This window comes from Trichosurus vulpecula, chromosome 6 (genome assembly GCF_011100635.1).
Source record: "Trichosurus vulpecula isolate mTriVul1 chromosome 6, mTriVul1.pri, whole genome shotgun sequence".
Taxonomy (NCBI): domain Eukaryota; kingdom Metazoa; phylum Chordata; class Mammalia; order Diprotodontia; family Phalangeridae; genus Trichosurus; species Trichosurus vulpecula.
This window is the reverse complement of record NC_050578.1, coordinates 168029721-168057481: the sequence shown is the minus strand read 5'-3', so window position 1 is coordinate 168057481 and position 27761 is coordinate 168029721. Positions and strand designations below refer to the sequence as shown.

The 27761-nt window shown below is 35.8% G+C and overlaps 1 protein-coding gene across 2 annotated transcripts in view; it reads left to right on the top strand.

Annotated features, from left to right (window-relative positions):
- UBE2K (ubiquitin conjugating enzyme E2 K) overlaps positions 1-27761 on the top strand; it is a 73130-nt gene that overhangs the window by 28651 nt on the left and 16718 nt on the right. For both annotated transcript variants that reach the window (XM_036763187.1, XM_036763185.1), the window contains one exon: positions 9788-9870. In XM_036763187.1, the coding sequence (XP_036619082.1) occupies positions 9788-9870 (83 nt within the window). The remainder of the gene's footprint in view (positions 1-9787; positions 9871-27761) is intronic.

Sequence of the window (27761 nt, the reverse complement as noted above, 5' to 3'; positions counted from 1 at the left end):
GAAAAAGGACCTTTGAAGTCATCTATTCTATTTCTCTCAATTTGCCAATGAGGAAACTAAGTGCATAATAGGAAGAACAACCATGTGATTCTAAAGATGTTTAGTTTTAGTTAAGAATTCTTCTAGCCATAGTTGTGAAAAATATATCCTTCAGTTTTGTAAAAAATTATTTGACCTTTTAGGTCTAGGTCATGTATCTGTTTTGAAGCTTATTGTAGGTATATGATATAACTTGTTAGCCCTAAGGTCATTCCCTTGCCAGATTGCTTTTCAGTTTTCCTACAGGATTTACTCCAATAGATGGTATCCTTTGGTTTATCAGACACTATGCTACTTTGATTACTTCTGGGCCTTATAATAAAGATAATAGCTAACATTTATTATAGCAGAGTCTGCAAAGCACTTTACAAATACTGTCTTACTTGATGCTCACGACAACCTCAGAGAGTTCGGTGCTATTATTATCCTTGTTTTTATGGTTGAGGAAACTGTTTAAATGACTTGTCCAAAACCATACAGCTACCTAGTATGTGTCTGAGGCAGGATTTGAACATAGGTCACCTTTTTTTTTTTTTGAAATAGTATTTTATTTTTTTTCCCAATTACATGTAAAAACAATTTTAACATTTGTTTTTTAAAATTTTGAGTTCCAAGTTCTCTTCCCTCCCTCCTCTCCCTACTCCCTGAGATGGTAAACAATTTGATATAAGTTATACATTACAAAACATTTCTGTATTTATCATGTTGGAACACAGGTCTTCTGACTTCAAGTCCATTACTCTGTTTACTGAGCCACTTAGCTGTCTTTTGTTTATCTAATCTCTTCCGTTGATCAGCTTTTCTGTTTTTTGATTAAGTACCAAATAGTTTTGGTGATTACTGTTAAATAGTATAAATTGAGACTGGATACCTTTTATTTGTACTTTCCACTCCATTATTTTCTTTGCAATTCCTTCATCTCTAGATTGACTCCTTATTCTTTTCCCTGCTTCTCAACATTTCTGTGCCATATCCTAGTCATGTTTTTCTCTCTTAAATCTTAAAGAATAAGAAGACCCTCCTCTCCTCCAATATTAATTTCTGCACCTGTCTCCTTAATCCCAATTCTTTGTATTTCTTCCAGTGCAATATTCCATTGGTCAGTCATTTTTTTTCATTCTTTACTCCCCCTGCCCCACGCCCCCTCCACTCCACTGACTTCTCTGTCTACAAATACACTTAGATTTCTCTTTTCTTTAAAAATAAAAACCTTCTTTGTTAGTCCCTAAACTTACTCTGTTTCTCTTTCTTACTTCTAATCTTTTAGAAAAAGTACTGCTCATTTGCTGTTTCCATCTCCTTACTACTTACTCATTTTTTAAGTTGGTAAAATAAGATTTCTGTCCTACTTTTTTTGAAACTGCCTTCCTCCAAGGTTACTAAAGGCTTCCTCTTTTCTGAATCTAAGACTTGCCTATGAAGATTTATTTTACAATGTACTGTATGACTTTTGGGAAGGTAATTTTAATTTCAGTTGACTTAGTGGTGAAGTCTGATGCCAGATTGTAAAGGATTAAGGAGTGAATGAAAGGTGGCAAAGTCAAGGCAGGGAGTGAGATCAGTTTTTCTAGAAAGTTACCTGAGAAAACAAGAAGTAGACAGTAGCTTGAGAGATTATTAGGGTGTAGTGCTTGCATAAACCTTTCAGACCTAACCTGAACTTGTTTCCTTCTTCAGCTTTTGCATTTTTTATTTAGAATTGAATAATCTGTGCCTTCTTGCTTCCTCTCCCGGCCTCCCCTCCATTTGAACAGGTGATTGAAATTGAAAATCCAATTTCAAAAGGTTTAAAAGTGAATGGGACAGTGAAGTGGAGATGATAAATGTATTTTGCTTTTTCTACAAGCTTATTGAGCAAATTATATGTCTTCTAATCCAACTTCCTGATATATAGAGGAGGAAATTGAGGCTCTGAGAGGGGTTTTCTTGTTCAGAGTCATATATTATGTAGCCCAAACCTGGATTTTAATTCAATATCTTTGACTACACTTGTCCTTTCTCTAGTAAAATGGATGTTACCTTGGGGACAAAGAAGTATGTATGAAGGCATAGATAAGGATGAATTGTTTTTGCCAGTGTGTATGAGATTAATACTTTGAATTCAAATTGTTGATAAATATAGATAAAATACATGAATTAAAATTAGTTTCATAGTTTCATTGGTCCTTGTGCCACTTACATTTATTTTTAGCTGTTTAGTGTGATGTATTTTTAATAATCATGCAGACAGTTTGAAGTTAACTGACTAGATTATCTGTCACTTCTGAAACAGTGTAAAAATTAGAGGAAAAACAAACACAAATCTTACTATAAAGTAGTTGCATGAATATTTTCTATTTTAACATTTAAAATTTTTAGAGTGAGTTGTAAATTTGGTTAGTGAAATTCCAAGATTTTTTAATCAGTGAAATCCTAGTAGAGATGAATATTAATGCCTTCTAATGTTATGATATAAATATTTCTTGAATAAATATGAATAACTGAATTTTTTCAACTCATCATGGGTTTTCTGATAAGACTAAAAGCATTCTATATTATAATTCACATATGTTTTGTTTTCTTCTGGACAGTTGAAAATATTCTAATAGTGTGATAGCCCTCGTTTGTTCCAAAGCCATTTTAAAAAAGCAACCTCTTTAAAAGTCCATCATTGGCAATGAGAATTGTTAGTCATCTTCAAAGAAAATAAGAAAAGCTCTTAGTGGCAAGAATGAAATGAACTGTTGAGTGTGGTAGATCTCTTGAATGTGTCTGTCTTACTGTGTATACTAAATAGGGCGTATTATGGAAGAGGGAGCCATTTGGCTGCCTAAGGAGAGGTGAACTGGCTTTAGTTAGAGCAAGTCAGAGTTCTGTGTGTCAGTTAGTACTGTGAATGATCTGGGAGAGATGGATAGACCCAATCTTAAAGAAATTAAAATTAAAAAAAGAGAATGGGAAATAATGGTAAACACTTTAGGAATAGCAGGAAATTTATTATCTCATCATTATCAGTTCAACTTTTTACACACACACACCCCTCCTCTTCCTCAATCCTCTCCTCTTTTCAGCTTCCCTATTTCTGTTAAGGGTACATCATCCTTCTTCATTTCATGGTATTCATCCATCTTCAAAGCCTCAGAATCATCCTCAGCTCCTCATTTTTTCATTTCATATATTTAATCAGTTTCAATTTTTTTGCTGATTCTACATCTACAGCATCTCTTATATTCTCTCATTACCCTAGTTCAGGTCCATATCACCTGTTACCTAGACTATTATAGCAGTCTCTTCTGCCTCAGTTCCCATACTTTTCAATATATCCTTCACACAGCTGCCAAAGGGGTATTTCTAAGGTATGGATCTATTCATGTTACTCTCCTCAACAAACTAGTGGCTCCCTAATTCTTATAGGAAAATCAGTCTGTCAATCATAAGCATTTATGAAGAGTTTACTATTTTCCTAAATGCTAGGCCTACAAAGACAAAGCAAAAAGGCAAAAACTCCTCTGTTTAGCATTTAAAGCCCTTGACAAGCTGAATCCAGTCCTTCCATCCCATATACACTCTTCCCCTTCACACATTCATCAATTCAGCCAAGCTGGCATTTTTGCTGCTCCTTGTGTATACCATTCCATCTCCTGTGATGCACTCTTTCCACACCTGTTTTATATGATATCGTTTCCTTCAAAGCTCTGCTCAAATAACGCCTCCTCCGTGAATCCTTTCATGATCAATCTCCCACCCCAGCTTCTCCTGCCTCTCTACCCAATTACTGTGTGATTATTTTATACATATATACTTCTATGTGTATGTATCATCTTCCTATCCTCAACCCATGGAAGGCCCTTCGAGGTTATTATTATATCCTGGGAGATGAGCACAATATCTGGCTTAGGATAGTTGCTCAATGAGTGTATGCTGATTGATTGTCTCAAGCATAGCATGATATACAAGTTTTAAAAAGAAAGTGATTTTGTATTTAAGATGTAATTACTGTGATAGAGGGATGGATTTCAACTCAGATCTTTATGATTTAAAGCCTAACGCTTTATTCTCTGGGCGTTGTAGCTGCCTTAAAAAAGTTATTTTATTTTCACAATAATCCTTTCACTTCTGTAGTGATGATACCAAAGTAGTTCAAAAGTTGGCAAAATATTACTTAGTCATATGGTTTTTAGGCTATTTTTAGTTTTAATTTGACTTTTGGTGTGCTAAATTTGAATTGGTCAAATAAATAAACTTCTGAAGAAGCAGCACTATATCCATCTTGATATTTACCACTACAAATTAAATGAATGAATTATGAATGAAAGGAAATGAACTTAGTAAGTACTTTGTAAAGCACTGTGCTAATAAGCTCTGGGTAATAGAGGATCTATTAGCTTACATTTTAATGAGAAAAGCAGCACAAAAAAAGTTTCACTTGCAAGTCCGGAGGAGAGGTCACATAGTTCGTAGTGTACTGGTAAAAGAGATGGTCATATATTTTAAAAAATAGAATTTCTACTGCTTTTGAAACTTTGATGTGTAGTGACTTTGTGTAGAGACTTTGGTGTAGTGAAATTTGTTTTGTGAATATTTACTAGCTGTTGCTAAGGTGAAGCAAATTATAGCTAAATGAAAAGATGAGTCTACAGATATTACTGGAGACAGAAAAGAATGGAATAGGTACAAAATTGGTTTTATTGCATGTCCATAGGCAGCAAGAAATGTTAATTTATCTTATATTTGGTAATTTAATATTATTCTCATGCTAAGTATTTGCAAAAAGACCACTAAGTATATCACTGCAACTTATGTACCAACATCGGTTGCTGAGAATGAAGAGGGAGAGAAGTTCTATGAAGAACTTGATAAGACTCCAAATTAAATCTGTGTAATATCTGATGGTTGGGTTCACTACAAAAGTGGGAAAAGTTGATATTCGTCAAAGAGTTGGTTGAGGAGATAGTATTGAGGTACACAAATAGTTATATATTACACAGTAGTCTCATGACTATATTGAACATATTCTTTTTTTTTTTGGAGGGGGGAAAGGCAGGGCAGTTGGGGTTAAGTGACTTGCCCAAGGTCACACAGCTAGTAAGTGTTTCAAGTATCTGAGACTGGATTTGTACTCAGGTCCACCTGACTCCAAAGCCGGTGCTTTACTCACTGTGCCACCTAGGTGCCCCTGAATATATTCTTAAAAAGAAGAATTGGGAGACTCTTGACATGGTGAACATCAAATAGCATGAAAGAAACGAAATAGATAACATTTCAATAATCACTTGTTTGTGATGTGGGATTTGCCCTGAATCAGTTGTCTCTGACCACTGGCTTGTCAGGGCAGCGATCAGAATTTGTGAAAATTAAGATAAAAGAATAATAATGAGGAAAAGGATATGGAATGTATTTGAAACAACTCAACATTTAAATATATAAACAAATAAAAGTGGTAAATGGATAACAGAATTAACTATAGTGATGTTATACTAAATTTCAACCAAGAGTTTAGAAAGTAGATTATCTTGGCAACCCTTCAGATAGCCAAGAAAAGAGAGATGGTAGCCCAAGGCAGCCTGGAGGTAGAATATAAACTCGTTCGAAAAATATTAAGAGAATGATGATGGCTAATTAAGAGGAGTATCATCCTGTTAAGCAGAGAGAAGCAGTGAAAGATAATATTAGTTTTAAAAAATGTTTGGAAAAAAGATCCCACTAAGAAATGCACTTCCACAGGTAAAGGATGAAAATGGAAATAAATAAGATATAGGAAGATAACTCTTGACTTAAGATAACTTTCAAGGACAGTGGAACCATCCTAAACTTCTAACATCATAGTCCTGGGTATCTTATAGTGGAGGCTGAAACAATACTGAAGGGAACAGGGAAAAGGAAAAAGCTTGATCAAATTTTTTTAGAAGCACAATTGTTAATGCAGTTAATGATTAATATGAAGGATATCTGAAAGTGATAAAGATAACAAAGCATTGAAAAAATTTCAGCCCTTAATAAGACCCCAGAAAATTTACTGAGAAAATAGCCACTAACCATATTCTTACTTTCTCCTATCTAAAATCTTTCAGTGTCAGCTGTGCATGAGACAGGGAATCCTTCATTAGGATTAGTAATGAATAAGTAGTTTTAAACTAAATGATATTCAATAATGGGATATATTTTTTTTACTACTTTGCAATCCACTGAAGTAAAGATTCCTTTCAACTTGTAACAAGGGAGATAACAATATTCAGTGACCAATTTCATCATAAAAATCAGGTGAGGTATAAAAGATAGAAAAACATATTCATGAAATGTGTTCACTATGTGATGGAAGAGATCTGCTGTAGAGTATTGGTTGAAGAGGGATTGAGACCTTTCAGATGTTTTTTGTTTGCAAATAATGATGCACTGCTTACGTTGAGCCCTGGAACATTATAAAATTTTTTAGAAGCAATCTGTCATCACAAAGGAATGTGGCCTGAGTTGAACAGGAAGAAGATATAGTGGGTTGGATTTACTTCAGAAAATTGGAAGACTTCCCATGAAATCAGACATCATTTAAAAATTTTCACTTGTTAGTCAACAGGCATTTATTAAATGCTTATTATATGCCAGATACTGTGCCAGGGAGATAGAGACAGAAATTAAACAGTTCTATATTCTATTGCCATTGCAGTATGGAGATAGGAGATATGGAATACAGCATATTCTGAAAAATTAAAAATGTCTTATGCATATGGAAATGGAAAGGCACATGGCAGGTGTGAGAAGGCTTCAACCTACAACTGATAGGAGCATTGAAGCACTGCAGTAAAAGATGGCATCAAAGAAGATGGCCATCTTGAAGAGGGATAGAAGATAGCCTGTCTTTCTACTGATTCTTTTACCCTGTCAGCAGAAAGTAAGGAAACCTTTCAACATGTTGGGTGGGACTCCCTTCGTAGGACTTGCTTAAGAGTTGTGATCTATGTAGTTTTAGGGAAAACTCCCAGATTGATGAGATCACAAATCCATTTGGGTATTATCATGAAGAGCTAGATGAGGGAAAGGAAAGGATGGGGGAAAATAATACTCATTTGAATAATCATTATTGATACTAGTTAGTTGTGATCACCTTCTGCCATTGTTTTAGATCACTAAAATGTTTCTTCATTAAATCAGGTTTTATGAGATGTTGGACCTAAGGATCATACAAGCAACAAAATGATGAACTAGACATTTCTCTGACCCCCATGACCTCACAAATTGTCAAAATAGAAATTATGCACCAAAGAAAGCAACTTCAGCTATTTAAATGGTCTGGGATACCCAGAATAAAAAAGAATGTTAAGAAACAAAAAAGCAACTAAGAAAACAATAGCAATCCCACGCCCCAGCAGTTGATGGTCACTGACCCTGAGTTCACTTAACACCTGTTTCAACCTCCCATGCTACTGGCAAACAAAACTGCATTATAGACACATGGATGTGACACAGGTTCACATCTAAACCCACTTTATGCATCCTGACAGCTCCCCACCCCCCTTCCCAGTTCTGTGGAAACTGCAGCTCTAGGATGCTGGAGGTACAAACCAGAAACACCAGTGCTGAAAACTTCTGAACTCTTAGTTCAGAGGAAAACAGTCTCTGAATTGCCGATGCAAGGCTAGAGAAATGAAGGATGAAGGGAGTGGGACATGTTGCTGGGACTGGATGTTTGTGTGGGGGGCCTATGGTTGCTACACAACCAAGCATGATGGAAAGAACAATGCATCCAGCTGTCTCCACCCAGTTCTGATTCCCCAGAAGTCAGTTGGGGCAAAGCCCTAGACTAGTGATCCATAAATTGCCCAGGATGGGAGGAGGCTGAGACATTTAGAGATCTAGTCCTCAAGGAAACCAACAGTCACCTGGGAGGAAAACAGAAAGTGAATGATAAGAAAATTAGGAGGGAAAAAGACTGAAAGTGCCGAAGATTTCAGGAAAAAAATCTCAAATACCTTGAATGTGAACAGATTAAGTCAATAGGAAAAATACTAATAGCAGAAGAAATGGGGCCTCTTCAGACGTAGTAAACTGGTTCAGGCATCTGTGAATTAATAACTGCAAAATAAAGGAAAATGATCCAACATTAGATCAGCCAGAGGATGCTGTGGAATTTGGGGAGAACATGGAACTATATATTTTATGTAATCTCTGTTAGATTAGGATTTGTTATTCTTTTGGTTGATTAACCTTGAAATTCTGACATATACACATATGAAAGCAAAATATATTAAGATCTTGAGTATCCTCAAATTGCTTGCCTTTTTGTGACTTTTTTAAAATCTAAAATTGTCAATTAGATTGAAAAAACCTACCACAGAATAGGAATTTTTCTTTTATTAATGTGATACAGAATGTTTTTGCTTTAAAAAAATCTTTAAATTATGGAAGGATGGTTATTTTAGGATCTATTCTGCTCTAGTGGCAAACAGTAGGTGAGCCCAATATTGGGTTTATGCTTCTCACAAAGTAATTTTAAAAACAGGCTGTAAGTTCTCATATAAAAAAAAATGTTTTTTGCTTAAAGCAGACTTATTGTAGTGCTGTTCATTATACATTTAAATTAGCTGCACTTCACAAACACCTTGATTTTTGAGGCATAAATGACAGATTGGTGTACTCTTCTGTATATTAGAAATAATTGGAATTGCTTTTTTCAGAAGTATTTGAATAATAACATAAGAATTGAAACTATTGCTTTGACATCTTTCCTGAGAAGTAGCACAATAATAAGTGGGAATTATTCCTATATTCTTTACTCCACCAAGGATGTAAAAGTTTTTATCAAAAAATTGCGTATGGGTCTATAGCAGGCCTTTTAATAGCAAAAAATGGAAACTATAATAAGTGCCCATTAATAAGATAATGTTACTTAACAAATTATGATGTGTGAATGTAATGACATACTTTTATAAGTATAAAATATAGGAAATTCAGAGAAATATTAGAATATTTGCTAAGTGAAGAAAGCAGAATACAAGAGAACAGTTTAATACATGGTACCTGCAGTAATGTAAGAGCAAATAAAAGGGCACACTGTTAAATGTAATGGACATTTAAATGTGAAAGAACATATAATGAAATGAATTTCCCTTTTCTTAATAGAGCTTGGGAGAGTACTTACAATGTGGCATATGTTTGCAACCTTATTCTCTTGTTTGTGGCTTACTGTTTTCCTTTCTTGCAAGGAAGTAGTTAAATGGAATGGGAATTGATTGGTGTGAAAATAGTAGGCATCAATAAAACTTGGAAGAAGAGCCTTGTGAGTTAGAGGGTTACCTTGTGCTCATCCTGTACTCTTTCTGTCTTCCTCCAAAATCCCTTTTCTTGTTATTGTATTTTTCCTTACTTAAATTGAAGTCAGCAAAGAACTGGCAGACTTCTTTGTATCACTTATTTTGATATCTAATTGAACCTTTTTCCCTCTTGTATCTGTATTATAAATTGTTTACAGGCAGGGTCTTCTGTATCCAACTTAGTAGATACTTAGTACTTGATGAGTTGAATTAAGTAAAGGGGAGAGAAATTAGGAAAAGGTCTTTTTGAACTGATGCATCCCTTGCCCCTGATGACTGTAATTTCTAGTTAAAATGCCATCATGATGTTAATTAATGGGTGAAAAATCTAAGGTCTCATTGACTTGGTCCTGAAGGCAACACCATTTTTAAAGTTAATTTGACTTTATATATACATATTTTTATAGTGGGTTTTTCTGTTTACAAAAATCTGAAGTAATGCTTTATATATATATACATTCTAGGTGCGGTTTATTACTAAAATTTGGCATCCTAATATTAGTTCTGTCACTGGGGCCATTTGTTTGGATATCCTGAAAGATCAATGGTAAGAAATTTTTATTTTTCTCTTCTCCCCTCCTCCCAGTCTACCTCCGTTGAATACTAATAGTGAAAATTACACTGTATGCCATATCTCTTGACTATTAAAAAACTATTTGTTATGCTTTCCTTTTTCCTTTTCTTGGGTTATTCTAAAATCAGCAATTTTAATGCCATATATTTTGAAATAGAAGATTTTCTTGGAAGTTACAACAGATTCTTTACAATTCTTGTTTCCCATTTTGAAAATTAGTGAATGTAGTATGTTATTTCTGTAAATTAATTTTTCTCCTAGGTGGCTTCTTTTGAAAGGGCTCTTGAAGTAAATTGATTCTGGATAGATGGAATGTAGATCTCCCCCTTCGTAGTCTGGAATATAGTTGTTGAATTATTTTTGGCCACAACAAAAGTTCTCTTTGTAGCCCACTTTTTGAGGATAAATCTCAGTGAATTTTGTTAGACCGATTCTCAAATGAGAGATAGAAAAACGTGTTATGGAGTCGATACAGTTTATTTGGATGCTTATGCTCTGTTGAGTAAACTTTTCAGAGAAGTCAGGGATCTCTGCTTTGCCATAATTAATAATAATAATGATGGTAGCTAATAATTATGTAGTTCCTACTATGTGTACCTTGCACTGTGCTAAGTGCTTTAGAGATATTATTTTCTTTGATCTTCACAACAACCTTGGGAGGTAGGTGCTATTATTATCCCCATTTTACAATTGAGCAAACTGAGGCAAACAGTGTAAGTGGCTTGCCCAGGGTCAGATGCCTAGTAAATGTCTGAGGACAGATATGAACATGGATCTTCCTGATTCTAGTCTGAGTGCTTTATTCACTGTACCACTTAACAGCCTCAAGAGGCGTAGGAGGAAAATTTTGATAGAGACATAGTAACATTGGGCTAGAAAGACATAACTATGAAGCTTTAGATGTTGGATAATTTGTTAAAAATCAATTTAAGGTCAAATGAAAGCTATTAATCTTTGAAAACGAAATAAACTATATAATACAAAGTGATAAATTGTATAAACATGATTTGAAAATAGAGATATAGGTCGTAGTAGAGCACAGATCAGGCCAAATTATATGGGGCCCATGAGTTAGCCCTTTTACAAATATGTATTAGATTGCCTGATAGATGTTTCACATTTTCAGCAGAATTAACTAGAAGAGCCACAAGAAAATGCTTTTTAAGTATGAAAATACTTGCCAATTCTTTTGTACTATACTAACACAGAATGTTAAATTTTGTATTTAATAGTATTATTTTAAATATTCACCTAGAATTATCTTCAGAGGACTCACTTTTCATTTTTATTAGATTTTAAATTATCAATGAGTTACTGCTCAGATAACTATATCAATTGACTTTACGGAACAACTTTGAAGTTCATTCAGTTTTTTAAATTTCTTTGTAAATTTTATCTTGGTTCTATAAAAATAGTATATACCAGAAAGTCAGGAACATAAGTCAATTCCAAATAATTAAATGTTAAACTTCAAAGTGAATATGTAGATTTTAGTTGTTTATTGATTAAAAAGGGCAGAATGGTTGAAGTGCTTTTACTAGTGAGCTTTTTTTTTTAACCTTATAATTTGTTGGCTTAGTCCATTGGGTGAGATTCATTTTGTATTCTTATTGAGAAAATTAATTTTGCCTTGCTGAGCCTTCTCTGTGAACTAAATATGTTAATGTGTCTTGTGTCCCTTTCCTCGTATTTGGAGTCTACACTCTTTAGCAGGTTAATTTCAAGCTAGCTATAGTTGCATTCAGGGTCTTTTCCTTTTTTCTCTGTATTGAGTTTAACCTTCTGATTAGTTCATGTCTTTTTATCTCCAATTCTGAAATAATTCTGGTGTTAACTGTTTCCTATCAAGATAGGCAAAGTCTTTTTTTTTTTGGTAGCATTTCTTTTTTTTTTAATTATAAATTTCTTTTTATTTTTAGTTTACAACCCTCAGTTCCACAATTTTTTGGGTTCCAAATTTTCTCTCCCTCCCTCTCCTCTCCCCTACAAGATGGCATATAATGCAATGTAGGTTCTATATATACCTTCACTTTGAACTTATTTACATAATAGTCCAGTTGTGAAGATGAATTATAACCAATGGAATGAATCATGAAGAAGAAACGAAACCAAAAAAGAAGGAAAAAGAAAGAGCAAATCGTTTGCCTCAATCTGCATTCAGACTCCACAATTCTTTCTCTGGATGTGCATAGCTTTTTCCATCATGAGTCTTTTGGAGCTGTCTTTGAACCTTGAATTGATGAGAGGAGCCAGGTCTATCAAAGTTAGTCCTTACAGATACCGTTTGTCTGTAATTGCATATAATGATTTCCTGGTTCTGCTCCCCTCACTCAGCATCAGTTCATATAAGTCCAGGTTATAATGAAGTGTGTCTGCCCCTCATTTCCACAATAGTATTCACCTTCAATGAAGTGGAAAATAAGCTAGAGGCAAAGTCTTTTAAATAATTCTTTGTGGTGATTACCGCATTTAGAACCTTCTCTCCTTTTGGGAAAAATATTCCTGACATACAAATTTTTGAGTAATCTACAAGTCTTTAACTTCTTTGATATCTGGATCTCAACCGATGTTTTCCAACTTTGCTCCCTTTCACATGTGGGTCTCTTTGGGTTGAAGTCACTAAGTATAAAGGTATAATGTTGATTTAATGTGGAAGATCTTTTTTCATTATCTTCATAGAATTTTTATATTGCTTCATATGCTTGAATTGCACCTGTTTCCATGGGGTTCTGCTTGCTTATGCTTGTCCTGGTGTCTTGGGTGCATGATGAAACGGCTCTGACAGTTTGCTGATTTTAAAATCGCATTTCAGTCAGAAAAAACCCCCAACACCTTAACAGCCCAGACTTTGCTTGTGATTTCATATAATCAGAACTGGAAGTGACATAAGAAGTAATCTAGTTGTATACTTTCCTGTTACAAATTAGGAAACTGAGGTCCTGAGAGTCCAAATGACTTTTCCAAGATTATACAGTATGGTAGTGTGTGGCACAGCTGATTACCGTGTACTTCTGGTAGTTTCATATGGGCACAGATAGCCCTGTCCTTTTACAAACAGCATTTGTGACACAAATGTATTGCTGAAAAGAATCCATAAAGCATTCTGTAAGTTATGAAGGGAGCAAGGGAATAAGTGTTAAGTGCTTAATGTGTGCCAGGCACTATGTTTAGTGCTTTATAAATACCTTATTTGATCCTCACAACAGCCCTCAGAGATGAGTTTTACTATGATTTCCATTTTACATTTGAGGAAACTGAGGCCAACTTGCTCAGAGTCATAAATCTATTAAGTTTCTGAGGCTAGATTTGAACCTGACTCCAGACCCAGCCCTCCATCCACTACATCAGCTAGCTGCTAGACTAGGGTAAGTCTGAAGATTTTAGGATCCCAAGTAGTGTTCCTGTCTCTGCTGTTGATTAATGGCAAGGGCTTCAGAAGAAAAGCATAATTTGAAAGTGAATAGCTTGTCAGAAGGTGTTTTCTAAGAAGAGGTTTTAGATTTTTGGACATTGACTTAAAATAGAGTAATGACAGGTTTTTGGCTGAGGAAAGAGTGTACCTAACAAAATTTAGTAAATGGGTATTTGTCTGAAGTTTTAAAAATCTATTTTAAAGGGCTGTGATTGCAAACAAAGATAAAAATTGCCTATGTGTGTCTATCATGTTAGACGCTGTAGAGACAAACTTCTATATCTGAAGAAAAATAGCACATAAAATTCACAGTAGGGGAAAAAAAAATCAAACCAAGAAAGAAGCCACCGATGAGACTCATCGCCTCAGCTGTATATATAAATGGACAAAAAATGTGTAATGAGCCAGGTGAAACAGACCAAGGAAATATATTTGACTACGTTGATGCCATAGAAATATGATTCTGGAGGGGTAGTCTTAATTCAAAGGAATAGTGTAAGTTATAAAAGGAAAAAGGAACAGGGTGAGGAGTGGAATAAATAACATTAAGTCAATATACTTGTCTGAGGAAATCAGAAAACATCTTCAGTAGAAGCAGAAATAGAAGTAAAGTGTAATAATTACATTATTTGAAGGGTAATAATAATTATCGTAACAATATAAGACCTAGTTAGAAGGAAAGATGTAGAAGACAAATTTGAGAAATAGTTCACTTGTGGGGTAAAGGCATGATGATAGTAGTGATGATGAAATTCATTTCCTAGGATGTCTGCTGTGTAAGAGTACCTTACAATTTCTTGTTTAATTATAATTTATCCTTCCAAATGGAGGAGGCAGTGAAGGGAAATTCAGCATCTGATTCTTCGCAGCAAGGAATAATCTTGCTTAAATAGAAATAGACAGGACCTTTCCATGAAAAGTCGTAACTTTGTTTTAGCATTTGCAATAATAGAGGCAAAAGCTAGAAATAATTTAGCATGTACCAAAATTTTTTTGAGACTATATTTCAAAGGGTTTTGGAGAAAGGACAGGTAGTAAAACTCCTTTGAATGTAGTTCTACATGGAAATTAATCTAGGACAGATTGGTTGTTCTCATAAAGAGTGTCTGAAAAGCATTTGCTGAAATTTTTTCATACTGTTGTTGTGGACGAGATAAAGAGATGGAGATTTCAAACTGATTGAAAGTTTTGACCCAAAGAGTCTCTTAACCCTGCTTGCCTTATTTTTTTTTTTTTAATGGCAAATAACTTCAATTTTTAGCATTGAGACAGAAGAGCCGTAGGGACATTGTTCACTGATGAGCCGTGATCTTTGTTCAAGGTCCCAATGCCTTAGGTTCTCATCGTGAGGTTCTGCAGATTTCTCCTAGAATTTTCTTATCAAACAGGTCAAGGGGTAGTCATTAATAGTTCATTGTAAATTTGTAAGGAAGAGTCTTAGTGGAGTGCCTCAGAGATTTGTTCTTAGCTCTTTTTAATGTTTTTAAAAAATCAGTTGCTTAGATAAAAGCATAGGTCACATGCTTATGAAATTTGAAGACAACACAAAGCAAAGAGGAAGAATTAACATGTCTGATGATGATTAGAATTCAAAAAGATCTTACCTGGTTAGAACATTGGGCCAAAGGAATGTCATTAGAATAGATGTAAAGTTTTATTTTTGGAGGATCTTAGCAAGAAGGAATATGATTAGAATTGTATGCCTGATTTCACCGATACCAATTAGGAGCATCTATTAAACACCTACTGTGTGACAGACACTGTGCTAGGTGCTGGGGATACAAAGAAGACTGTTTCAGTTCCTGCCATCAAGGAGTTTGCTTTTTATCAGGGGAAACAATGAATATGCCTTTAAGTATAGTGCTTTTGTTGGATGGCTGGAGAGTTCAAGTAAGGCCTCATATAAGTGGTAGCTTAACTTGCATACGTTTTGAAAAGAACTACAGATTCTTAGAGGTGGAGGTGATGATGGGACTAGATTATAGGCATGAAGGGCAATCTGTTCAAAGGCATGGGAGAAAGGAGATTTTTTTTAAGAATCAGGAAGGTATTCCAGTTTGATTAAAATGTTCTGTGTGAAGGGGAACAATGTGTAATAAGCTTGGGAAGATCCTCTGTAACCAGATTGTGAAGGTAATTAAATGTAGTTTATCCTGGAGGCAATAGGGAGCCACTCAAACTTTTTTACTAAGTGTCTTGCTCAGACCTGTGCTTTTGGAATAGCACTAACAGGAAGCGGTGGTATTTCAAGTGTCTTTCTTTCCCTCAGTAAGGTTGTCACATTTGTTAAAGCAGTAGAAGTAGTCTATGGCAGACATGACAGTGAAAAAAATTTTTTTTGGTGTTTTTCTGAGTGTCAACATCAAAAGCAGGAGAATAGGAACTGCAAGGCCATCAAAGGGTTGGTCATTGAAATGGAGTGTGTCCTTCACAGAATCAAAATTTTAGAGGGTTTTCTAGCTATGGTACAGTTATCCAGATAGTCCTTTTTTTTTGATGACTTTGTCCAGATTTCATTAAGCCTCAGAATCTTGTAAGGCCTTTTCAGTGATATTCTTGGGCATCCAGAAGAGGTGTTTTTTGCCATCAGTGGTGAAAAAACAAAATGAATAAGAAAATAGAGTATACTCAAATATAAAGGACATGCTCCTGAATAGACAGCCTGCTAATTGTGTGTGTATGTGTATATTTATGTATGTAAGTGTGTCTGTGTATGTTTGTGTTTGTATGACATAGCTCAGGAGCTATGGATGAACATTGTTCTGGGCCTAAAATTGTACAAGAGAAGGAAACTGGTCTCACATTTGAGCACTTTTTCAGATAACCCAATATGACTTGTTGCTGAAGTCCAGCTTTTAAACACTGATAATCTCCTGCTTTTGCTTATATGCAGCTGTGAATCATGGAACTAGGTGTTTATTGAAGAATCACAATTACATATATTTGTCAAAGGGAGTTTTGTGAGTAGGTAGTAGTATGTTACCTATTTTGACTTCTGTTATGTGGTGTGGTATAAAATTCATGGTCCTTCTAGAACAAACCTTCACAATTTGTGGCCCACATGCTGCTTGTGGCATGCCAAAGGGTTTCCTCTGTATACAAAGGCTGTTTTCCTCTACACGTTTCACAGGCTGTCTGAAATCCTTTGGCGGGCCACAGGTTATGCAAGCCTATTTTAGGACATACATAAGAAGGAAATGAAGTATATCATTTGTGGAATAAGAATAAAGGATAGTAAATTTTTGGTCTTAAGTGCTATCAACATGTCTATAAGCAGTATATTAAAAGAACCTGAGTGGATATTCAATGGAACAATAAAGATGAGATATGCATTGGATGAGAAAGGGATCAGTTTTGATTTGTGGCAATGGAGAGATATTCATATCTGGTTAGATTACATATTCACTGGACACATGGAGGATAGCGATGAGGTTTTTGGTACAAAATGCAAGTGCTAACAAAGTAAGAGGGAAAGGATTATTGGGATGAGTTTTTATTTTAAGAAATACTTAGCAGTCTACTAAATTGAGAGATAGAAAGTTTAGATGACAGATACAGTACTAAAGCCTGTTGTACCACAAGTCTTTTGGTGGGGTTAGTATACTTGAGAGCCTTAGGCACTGCGTATTAGAGTACCTGGAAACTCAACCCTAGAACATAAATGCAATTTTTCTTGAGAGGTATTTAATTAGAGTTAATAGAGCTATTGAACATAGGGTAAATTTTAGCAAGTGGATGATGCTTAATTATTTCTGAGCCTGTTTGGAATTTCAGTTAGCAGACATTTATTAAACACCTGCCATGTACCAGGCACTATTCTATGTGCAAGGGAGAATGGGCCTTGATAGAAAGTTAGAATGAATAACTGAATGTTAAATGTTACCGTGTTTCATAAACTGTGCTATGTACTAGGAATACAGATAGAAAATTGATAGTTTCTACTCTAAAAGAACTCACATTCTACTAGGGAAGGGATTCTTAACCTTTTCTTGTGTTGTAGACCCCATTGGCAGTCTGGTAAAGCCACTTGTCTCCTCATAATGATGTGTTTAAATGTATAAAATAAAATGCATAGAATTAGAAACAAAACCAATTATGTTGAAATACAATTATTAGAATATTCAAAAAACAATTTCATGGACTCTGGCTTAAAAACCTTGCTGCTAAAGAGAGACACCTAAATAGCAGGGTTCAGACAGCCATACTAGTTGTTAGGGTATATCAGGAAGGCAGATAGTAAGGTATCTTGTTCGGTCGTTTCCATCAATAAAACTGTATTTCTGACATTGAACCTACTTAGAGTGTCAAGGACTTTGGTGATGTGTACATTGTTTTCTGTTCTTCAGTAGGTTTGGCTCCTTGTCCCCATGGAGTGTATAGTCCTCCAGGGGAACATAACATGTTCACAGATAAATAAATGAAAAACATAAAAAATAAATACAAAATCATTTTGGTTGTGGAGGTGGAAGGGTAGATTTTGGAGGGAACTCTTGAAGGAGGTAGCTTGAGGTGAGACCTGAAGGGGTCCAGGTGTTTCTACAGATCTAGGTGATGGCAGAAAGCATTCTATACTTGTTGGGTACATGTAGAAAGTATAGGAGGCAGGAGGGGAATTGTGTGTAAAGACAGGAAATAGTTTAGTTTGCCTGGAAGGAAGAATTGTAAGCAAAATGGGTATGCTTTTGTCTCCTGAACTTATGATCTGGAGAAGGAAATGGCAAACCACTCCATTATCTTTGCCAAGAAAACTCTAAACAGTGTCATGAAGCGTTGGACGTGACTGAAAAGACTGAAGGACAACAATGTATTTTTAAATGTCTATACTTTTTTTTTAAAAGAAGGCTTCTTTGAGTGCTGCTTTATTATTATTTTCTTTCTTGTCAACCCTTTCACAGTTTGTCCAGGCATCTTGTTGTTTTCTTCTATTTCTTTAGGCTGAAATAGTTCCTGGACATAACTGAGGTGCATGACCCCATCACTTTCTGCTTTACAGGAATGACTTGCTCACTTTTTTTTAATATGTCAGAACAGTTCAGCAAGGGTAAAAGACCCTTCATACCACGTCCTTACCAGCTTCTCTTAAAGACTATCCCTAACCACATATCACTCTGGCTCTCATTGACTGCCCAACAATAGGTCTCATTTTGCTTGGAAATTCATCAGTTAACACCTTCAGGATTCTCAGACTCACTTATCTAGCCCTAATCTCTCTTCTGAACTCCTCCCTTTTGCCAATGTAACATGTCCTGGAGTTACTGTTACTCAGCATGTCTTAAAACAACACATTTCCCCCCAAATTCTCCTCTCCTGAACTTCCCCACTGATGAGGGTGCTAGTTAGCCAGGACAAGGATAAAAGCTTAGATATTATCCTTAACTCTACATTCTCTGTGGCTTGTGTTCAGTCTCTTGCCAAGTCTTGTTGCTTCTACCTTTCCAGTATGTGTAGTATGTGCTCCCCGTCTCTCTTCTGACACTGCCACCAACTTCATATAGGTCCTTATGACCTTTGTGATGGGACTCCTGCTTGTTCTCTCTAATAGTGTTCTGTTTGGCCTTTAATGCTCTTAATAATCTGCCCCTTTCCTACTTTTTTAGTTTTCTAATAAACTGTATTCCATCCTCTACTCATTTGTTAAAGAAGTCTCCCTAAGTGAAGGTCTGAATCTCTTCACCCTCCCTAAACTCTTCACCCTTAGGATCAGATATACACTCTTTTGTTTGGCTCTTCAAGCCCTTCATAACTTGCTCCCTTCCTGCCTTTTTAATCTTATTACAAACCTTATTCCTCTCTTTGTATTTTCCAGTCTGGCGGTACTGGAGTCTTTGGTGTTCCTTGAACAAGACACCTTGTGTCCTTACTCTGTGCATTTTCACTGGCTGTTCCCCATACCTCTTCTTCATCTCCTGGCTCCCTGACTGCCTTCAGATTTTAGCCAAAATGCCACTTTATGTAAGAAGCTCCCCCAGCTCCTCCGCCTCCCCCGCCATGTTAGTGCTTTCCTTTAATGTTACCTCAAGGTTATGCTCTGTGTGTGTCTGTATTTTGTATGTAGTTGTATGCATATTGTTTCTCCCATTAGATTGTGACCTTTTTGAGAGTAGAGGTTGTTGCTTTCTCTCTATCTCTAGTACTTGGCACAGCGCCTGTGTTAAGGAATGTTAAGGGGTCCCATGAACTTGTCTTTATGAGTTGCCATATTTTCCAGAAACACTGGACCCAGAGTATTCAGGAGACCCTGAACAAGGATGAAGGAATTCATATTTCACCCCCCACGCGCCCCCCCCCCCCCCCCCCCCCCCCGACATCATTTGTTGTTTACATCCCAAGCTGGATTCCCTCTGTATCCTTGGGAGTCAAGGCAGGTGCCAATCAGTCTTCACTAGACTGGGAAACTGCTCATGGAGCTGGGACCCTTGTAGATAAGCAAACCATCCTGTCTTCGTAATCTAGCTGCTGCTGTTTGTCCTCGAATAGGACCATGGCATCAGGGAGGTAATGCCATGACTTTCAAGTGAATTGGATTTAAATAAGGGAGGGCTTTGCAAAGGCAACCAGCCTCACTTTCTCCTCTGGAGCCACCTGATGCAGATCAGGACAACCAGAGATGGCCCAGGTTGCAGTGGGGGCCTTGGCCTTTCCAAGTTAGTCTTTATCAGGTCTTACTTTGACTGAGGCAGTGTCTGCTCAGTCTAGCAGTTCCCAAGGGAAAAGAATGTGGCTTTTGCCAGTGCCTTGCTCTTTCCTTGCAGAGGGGTTTTGTCCTTTTCCCACTTTTACTGTACCTTTCCCCCTCTCATGTCATGCCCCTTTAAGTGGAGGATCTGTCTTTTCTCCTCCCTCCTTTGTCATACTGTTATAAATATGCAACCTTCTGTATGAATTGTGAACTCTTTGGGTTCCACAGGCATGTTCATTTCTTTTGTAATAAACTTATTTTTCACATAAGTTTTGTGAAGTGAGTGCCTTGACACATGGCACATAGCAATAGCTTAATAAATGGTTACTGTTTTGACTTGACGGTGGGTAACTGAAGCTCAATATAAAAGAGTAACAGTAATGCCCAGTGTGCCTTGAAGCCACTGACAAAGGCCAAACGATAAAGAGCCATTTTTTTCCTGTGTTGCGGACAAGAGGAAGATCTAGTATGGAATAGAGTTCCTGGTTGATTAGTTAATAAACATTTAAGCACCTGCTATGTGACAGATACAATGCTAAGTGCTGAGGATACAAAGAAAGGAAAAAGATGGGATAAGACAACACAGGAAAAAAAAGCTGAAAAGGAGGGAGGGAAAGGAAAAGGCAGGACGCAGTTAGCCTGGTGGAAAATGATGAGATGGTTGCTCTGGGGCTTCCTCCTTCAATGAAGGATCTTGGAGGAACTCTTTAATTTTCACCTTATGCCGCCCACCTTCTTCAGTCAGAGGTAGGGAGTAGCCCCTGGAGCAGGGGTAAAGAGGAGAGATGCAAGTTTCAAAATTAACATGATTTTTAGAAAGAAGAGTTTCTGGAGACAGTGATGAAATCCAGAAGTGCAGCTAGTTGGTCTGTGTTGAGATGGCTCCTTTAGGCCCGCTCCTTAAGTGGAAAATTCAAAAGATAATTACTCTTCTCCTACAGCCCTTTTTTTTCCCCCAATAAAAGAATATAATTTTAAAATTGGGAAGGATTAACCAAAAATTAGCACCCTGGATCAGTTAGTACAGGCCTACACAACATATGGTTGGCGGGCTGCTTGCGGCCCAGGAAAGGATTTCAAGTGGATGTCTCCGGACCTGAGGCAACCAACCTTCCACTCTAGACAGATTGACAGTGGTTGGTTGTTGCTGTCACATGACAGTCCCCCAAAATCCTTTGGCAGGCTGTACATTGTACAGGACTGGATTAGTAGATGTGAGACTACCATCATGAATTCAGGTCACTGGGCTCCGATCAGCTACATTTTAGCATATGGGAAAAAGTTGAAGGTGTATTTCCTGACTTTTGAAAGATTCCAGTCGTGGTCTTTTAAACAAAGGTTAGATAATATCTTCCTGGGAATAGTGTAGATAAGAGTTTATGATTATGATAGGAATATAACAGTAACATCTCTAAGGTCTCTTAACTCTAAATTTATGATCTGTTAATAGGACATGTGGGATAGGAGAAAAAAAAATCCTTTCAAACTAGTTAGATGAGAAAATCATTCTTGAAAGAAGTGATCTATTTTGATCTTCAAGTATGGGTACTGATAAGAAAGAGATGAGAATAGAGACTATTCCCAGCATTAGAGAAAGGAATAACCAGAGATAGAGTAGTTGGAAACTCTGGACTTAGGTATGTCCAATTGGAAAGGGCTTGAGAAGGAGGAAGTGTGCTGTGTGTGACAGAGGTGCGGAGGGAGAATCACAGGATTAATAATTTTTTTCCAGTGCGGGAGAAGGAATCAGAAAGATGATTAAAATATTCTTAAACCAGGGAAGTAGGAAATTGAAGGTAATGTTAATATAAGTTGGAAAAGTAGGGGAAGTTTAAAGAGGAAAGATACTAATCTTCAATTTTAGACACTTTTAGAGGACCATCCACTCAGGTGGAGATACCAAGCAAGCAGTTGGAAATGCTGGGCGGGAGTTTAAGGAAGATCAGGATTTGAGATACAGGTTGATTTAGATGTCATGTAGATAGGGTTCATAATTCATACCATGGGAATGGGCTTGTCTCAGAGAATGGAGAGAGAGAGAGAGGAAGTCTGAGAATTGAACCTTATGTGGATGCTAACTATAGAGAAAAAGACACAGAAGGTGAACCTGGAGAGTGCAGTACCATGAAATCTAAGGAAGACAAAGAGAATGTTCAGTATCATCAGATGCTATAGAAAGGTCATGGAGGAGGATAAGGACTGTGAAAAATCCCTAAATTTTGAAACGGATTCGGTGATTAGGAAGCCATTTGTGAATTTGGAAAGAATAAATCCAGTAGAGTCGGTCAAAAGCAAACATTTATTAAGTACCTGCTATATGCCAGGCACTAAGCACTAAGTTGAGTGGCAGGGACTCAAGTTGAATTGCACAGGCTTTGAGAAATGGATAATGAGATAATAGAGGCAAGGAAGGAAGTTTAAATTGCTTTTTCACAAATGTTAGATGGTTAACTTAAGAATCTGGTTATCATTGGCAGTTGGAAGCATATATCAATAATTGTGAACATTGTTGGGTATGATAGCTTATCTTTTCTGGTCCTTTTGAACATCTTGAATATTCTTCAGTGACTATACAAACCTGATTTTCTAGGATTATTTATTTTTGCTTAAAAGTTTTGCAAATTTTATTTTTAAATTTGCTATATTTTCTTTGTGAATGACTTGATAAATTTTTTTATGCACCAGTTTTTTTTTTTAAATCTGGTATTATACTTTTGCATAGACAAATAACGACAAATTGGAGACAACTACCATTAGGTTTCAATTTTTCTGTAGTGATTTGGTACTAGATTTGTAGAATGTTTTCTTTAATCATCATTATTAGTTATTACCACTTTTGCTTTATTTTTCCTTTAGCCTTCCCATTCTTATTCAATGATTTAGAATAGATATTGACATAAAAACAAGTGTATAGATTATAGATTTAGAACTGAGATTGATCTTAAAGCTCATCTTGTCCACTCCTGTCATTCTGTTTTTTTGATTGCTTTAATGTCAGTTCCCATTTCCTTCCTTCCCCCTCCCCCAAACCCACCCTAGTTTTGCATATAGATACATAGATAAGCAAAATAATCTGAAACATTGACATTTCCTTACAGCAAATGCTTTATTTCACTCATTTAAGAATCTGCCACTTTTGGATCAGTGGAATAAATTAGGTACAAATTATATTATAGTAAATGACCATAGTAATCTTGTATATCTATAAATCCAAAGATCCAATCTGATTATTTTACAGAACTGCTGGGAAAACCGGATGGCAGAAACTAGCAACATCTAAAACCATATACCAAGATAAGGTCAAAATGGGTACATAATTTACACCTAAAAGGTGATACCATAAGCAAGCATGGAATAGTTTGTCTGTCTGATTTATAGATAAGGGAAGAAGGACCAATTAAGATATAGAGAGCATTACAAAATGTAAAATAGTTCATTTTTATTATGTAAAATTAAAAAGCTTTTGCACAAATAAAACCAATGCAACCAAAATTATAAGGAAAGCAGAGAACTGGGGAGAAAATTTGCAAGAAGTATTTCTGATAAAGGCCTTATTTCTCAAATATATTAAACTGAGTCAAATTTATAAAAATACAAGTTATTCCCCAGTTGTTAAATGGTCAAAGGATATGGTTTTTCTTTTAACATTTTAAAGTTCTGAGTTCCAGATTCTATCCGTCGTGTGTCCCTATTCTATCCAGTTTTCAGACAAAGAAATCAAAACTATGAAAAAATGCTCCAAATAACCATTGATTAGAGAAGTGTAAATTTTAAAACAATTCTGAGATACCTATGAGATTGGCTAACATGACAAAAAGGGAAAACGTTGGATATTGGAGAGGATGTGGGAAAACTGGGACACTATTGTACCATTGGTTGAGTTGTGAACTGATCCATCCATTCTGAAGAGCAGTTTGGAACTCTGCCCAAAGGATACCACTTCTAGGTCTGTGTTCAACAGACAACCCCAAAAAAGGGAAAATGACCTATTTGTACAAAAATATTTATAGCACTTGTTTTTGCAGGGATTAAGAATTGGAAATCAAAGGAATGTCCACCAACTGGGGAATGGTTAAACAAGCTGTGGCATATGATTATAATGGAATATTATTGTGCTGTAAGAAATGGAAAGCATTATGATTTCAGAAAAACCTGAAATGACTTAAATGAACTGATGCATAGTGAAGTGAACAGAACCAGGAGAACATTGCGCACAGTACCAGCAATATTGTTTGATGAATGTGAATGACTTAGCTGTTTTCAGCAATACAGTGGTCCAAGAAAGATCCCAAAGGACTAATGAAAAAGCATTACTATCTGACTCCAGGGAAAGAACTAATACTGATTGAATAGAATAACATGCTATTTTTCACTTTTTTCTTGAATTTTTTTTTATTGAAATCTTCTTATGCAAAATGACTAACATGGAAAGGTTTTACATAATTGTTACATGTATAACCTGTATCTGATTATGTCTGATATATTTGATATTGTCTCAGGGAGAAGGGTCAGTAGGGAGGCAGGGAGGGATAGAATTTGGAACTCAGAACTTTAAAAAGTTAAAAAATTGAAGAAAAAAAGTCCACCAGTTCTCCACTGAGTAGGGGTGGGAAGTATATTTCTTCTTCAGATGTCTGGGATCAAGGTTGCTTATTGCTTTGTACTTACATTTTTATATTTTTAGTATTGTTTTCCTTTACATGATTCCATTCATTACTTATATTCTCTATTGTCTTGCTTTGTAACTATACAAAAAATGCTTTCAATATTCTCTGAATTTCCCATATTTATCATTTCTTCTAAAAATAGATTTTTATTCTCTCCTGACTCCCAAATAGCTATTAGAACAATTTAAACTTTTAAAAAGGCATTACTAGAACAATTTAGCAACACCAGTCAGCGTAAAAAAAGTCTAATATATTGTGTTCAACAGTCTCATCTCTGCAGAGGGGTGGAAGAGGCATCTTCTAATGTTTATTTACTCTTTCAGTCACTCTGGTCATCCATTCCACAATTGATATGTTGTTTTTAGTGTTCCTATAAATATTTTCATGTATTTTCTTTATGCTAGTGAACCCCTTATTTTTTTATGGTACAATAACATACAAGGACACTTCCACTTTTGTTCATCCCCCTATCTGTGCGCACCAAGTGTATTTCCATTTTATTTTTCTATCACAAAGAATACTGCTTTTAAGTATTTTTTGAAAAGCATGGCATCTTTCTATCTGTGATATTCTTAGTTTACTTCCTCAGTGGTATCACTCAATCTTAAAGGATATGGCTAATTTATTGCCCTTATTTTTTTTTAACATAATTTCAATGTATTTTCCATACATTTTAGATGACTTTTTAGTGCCATCATGAAGTGTATTATTATACCTTTTCCCCATAGCTCATCCTATACTGATCATCTGCATTTTTAAATTATCATTGATTTTTCTTCACTTAAAGTGAAATGTAAGAATTGTTATAATTTGTAATTCTCTTATTTGTTGCTAGAATATTTTTCGATAGTTATTTTTGAGTATGACTTAATTTTATATATTTGAATTCTTTCCCTCTATATCTTGGAAATCAGATCTTTTATCGGATACATTTGCAAGAGGATTTTTCCTCCACTTGGCATTGCCTTTTATTTTAATTAACATTCATTTTGTTTATGTAAAAACCTTTTATGTGTTTTGCCCTCAAACCTTTGGTCAGAAAGGTGCCTCTCACCATTCTAGACTTTTTAAAAAAATGATACGATATTTTACATTAATCTTATGTCCATTTGGAGCTTCTTTTTTCATATGGTAGATGATACCGGTATAAACCTGATTTGTCTTCTAGTTTATCCAACAGTTGTGATCAGTTGGGGTGGCTAGTTGATGCATTGGATAGAATATTGGGCCTCGTGAGGAAGGCCCAAGTTAAAACCATCCTTGGACATTCAGTAGCTGTGTGACTTGGGCAAGTCACTTTACCCCCCGTTTGCCTTAGTTTTCTCCTCTCTAAAATGGGGGCAATAATAGCCCCTACCTTAAGTGTTACGAGGATCAAATGGGATAATTTTGACATGCTTAGGACGGTGTCTGGCACATAGTAAACGCAATATAAATTTTAGCCATTATAATTATTGTTAATAGAGTCATTAATTTAGGCAACTTGACCAAGAGTCATACAGGTAGAAGTACAAAAGCAAGGATTTGTACCTAGATCTTAAGTTATAAATCCTGACTTTGCATTACATTGTTTCTTTTGCACTGATTTAACATGAACTTCTTGAAATAGATTATGAAGTAAATGATTTTATATCTTTATTGGTGCTTTCAATATACAGTTCTAGACAGCAGCTATACTAAGAAGGCAGATTTTTGGTCACAAGACCTTTGATGACCATCCTCTGATTGTGTGCATCAGCTGAATGTGCCCATTATGCACAGCCTGCACACACAGTAATGTAGATTTTCTTGCTGTGCTTGTTTAGTGTTAACGATACCTTTTTTGTTCCTCTTGACACAATTTTTTGACACAATTTGAGAAATATTGCTATAAAATGTATTAATGATAGTCTTCCTTTTGGTGAAAACTTAAGCTGTACTATTTTGGTCGAGGAACTTTTGTTTGCAAACATCTGAAATTTGTATTATATATGTTTATGTAGTAACTTTTTTTTTTGCTTTGTATGAATTTAGAAAAAGAAACAATGGATTTGGAATTAGAGGATCTAGGTTCAAATCTCTCTTCCATCCACTAGCTGTCAACTTCTCTGGCCTTTGTTTTCTTTCATTTATAAATGAGGGTATTGGATTAGAGGACCTGAGGTCCCTTCTAGCTCTGTGATCATGATTAAAATATATGATAGTCTTATTACCAAGGCTGCCAAAGGGTAGGATAGGAAAGGAATTCCAGATTTTAAAGGCCTTTAACTTCCAGGATGCAAACTGATGAGTTTATACTTTATTCTAAGGGTAATAGAGAGCCACTAATGTGTGGATTGGGTTCTGACCTTGAAAGGCAAACAATCTTTTTCTGGAAATTTAAACAGTTGAAACAATTGGTAAAGAAGGAGAGATACTATATAATTAAGTTCTGTGGGTATTCCTAGTCATCGCCATTCATCTTTACTTGTCTCGCCACTGGACTGTGATGAATCTGGGTGGCGAGGGAAAGGGGGAAGGAGAGGGAGATTGAGGAGCTCTGCCTCACTGAAATCTGATTCTCACACAAGTAAGACATCACCCTTGTGATTGGTCCTGTTCTCAAGAACAAAGGATGAACAACTACTGCTACTGTTGTGTGGAACTCAGGGAGGTGGGGGGGGAGGGGAGGGCAATAACCACACTGAGTAAATTGGTCTGCTCAGAGTCAAATCAAAATTGAACTCAAGCACAGTTATTTTGTGATGAGAGTCCTACTCTGAATCCATGTAAGAAGTAAAGTAATGTGAAGTAAATCTATCCATAGGTATGTATAGTAATGTGCTAAGTGTGGTGGGGAAAACAGAAGTAGATACTTCAAAGAGGTATGCCTTAGGAAATAATATCCTATTTCTGCTACTAGATTATAAATTCCTTAAAGTACAAGCATTTGAACTCATCCTTCTCAGAGTCCCCAAAATTCTGTGACTTAACTTCTCTTAATGTATTTGTCAATATAACATAATTAGAATAGAATTTAGGATGTGGGAGTGTTGAAAAGAAACCCTTAGGGATAATTTCATCTAAGTCTTCTTGAACTTGAGGAAATTGGTGCTCAAAGTGGGAGAGATGCAACTAGAACTTGAGT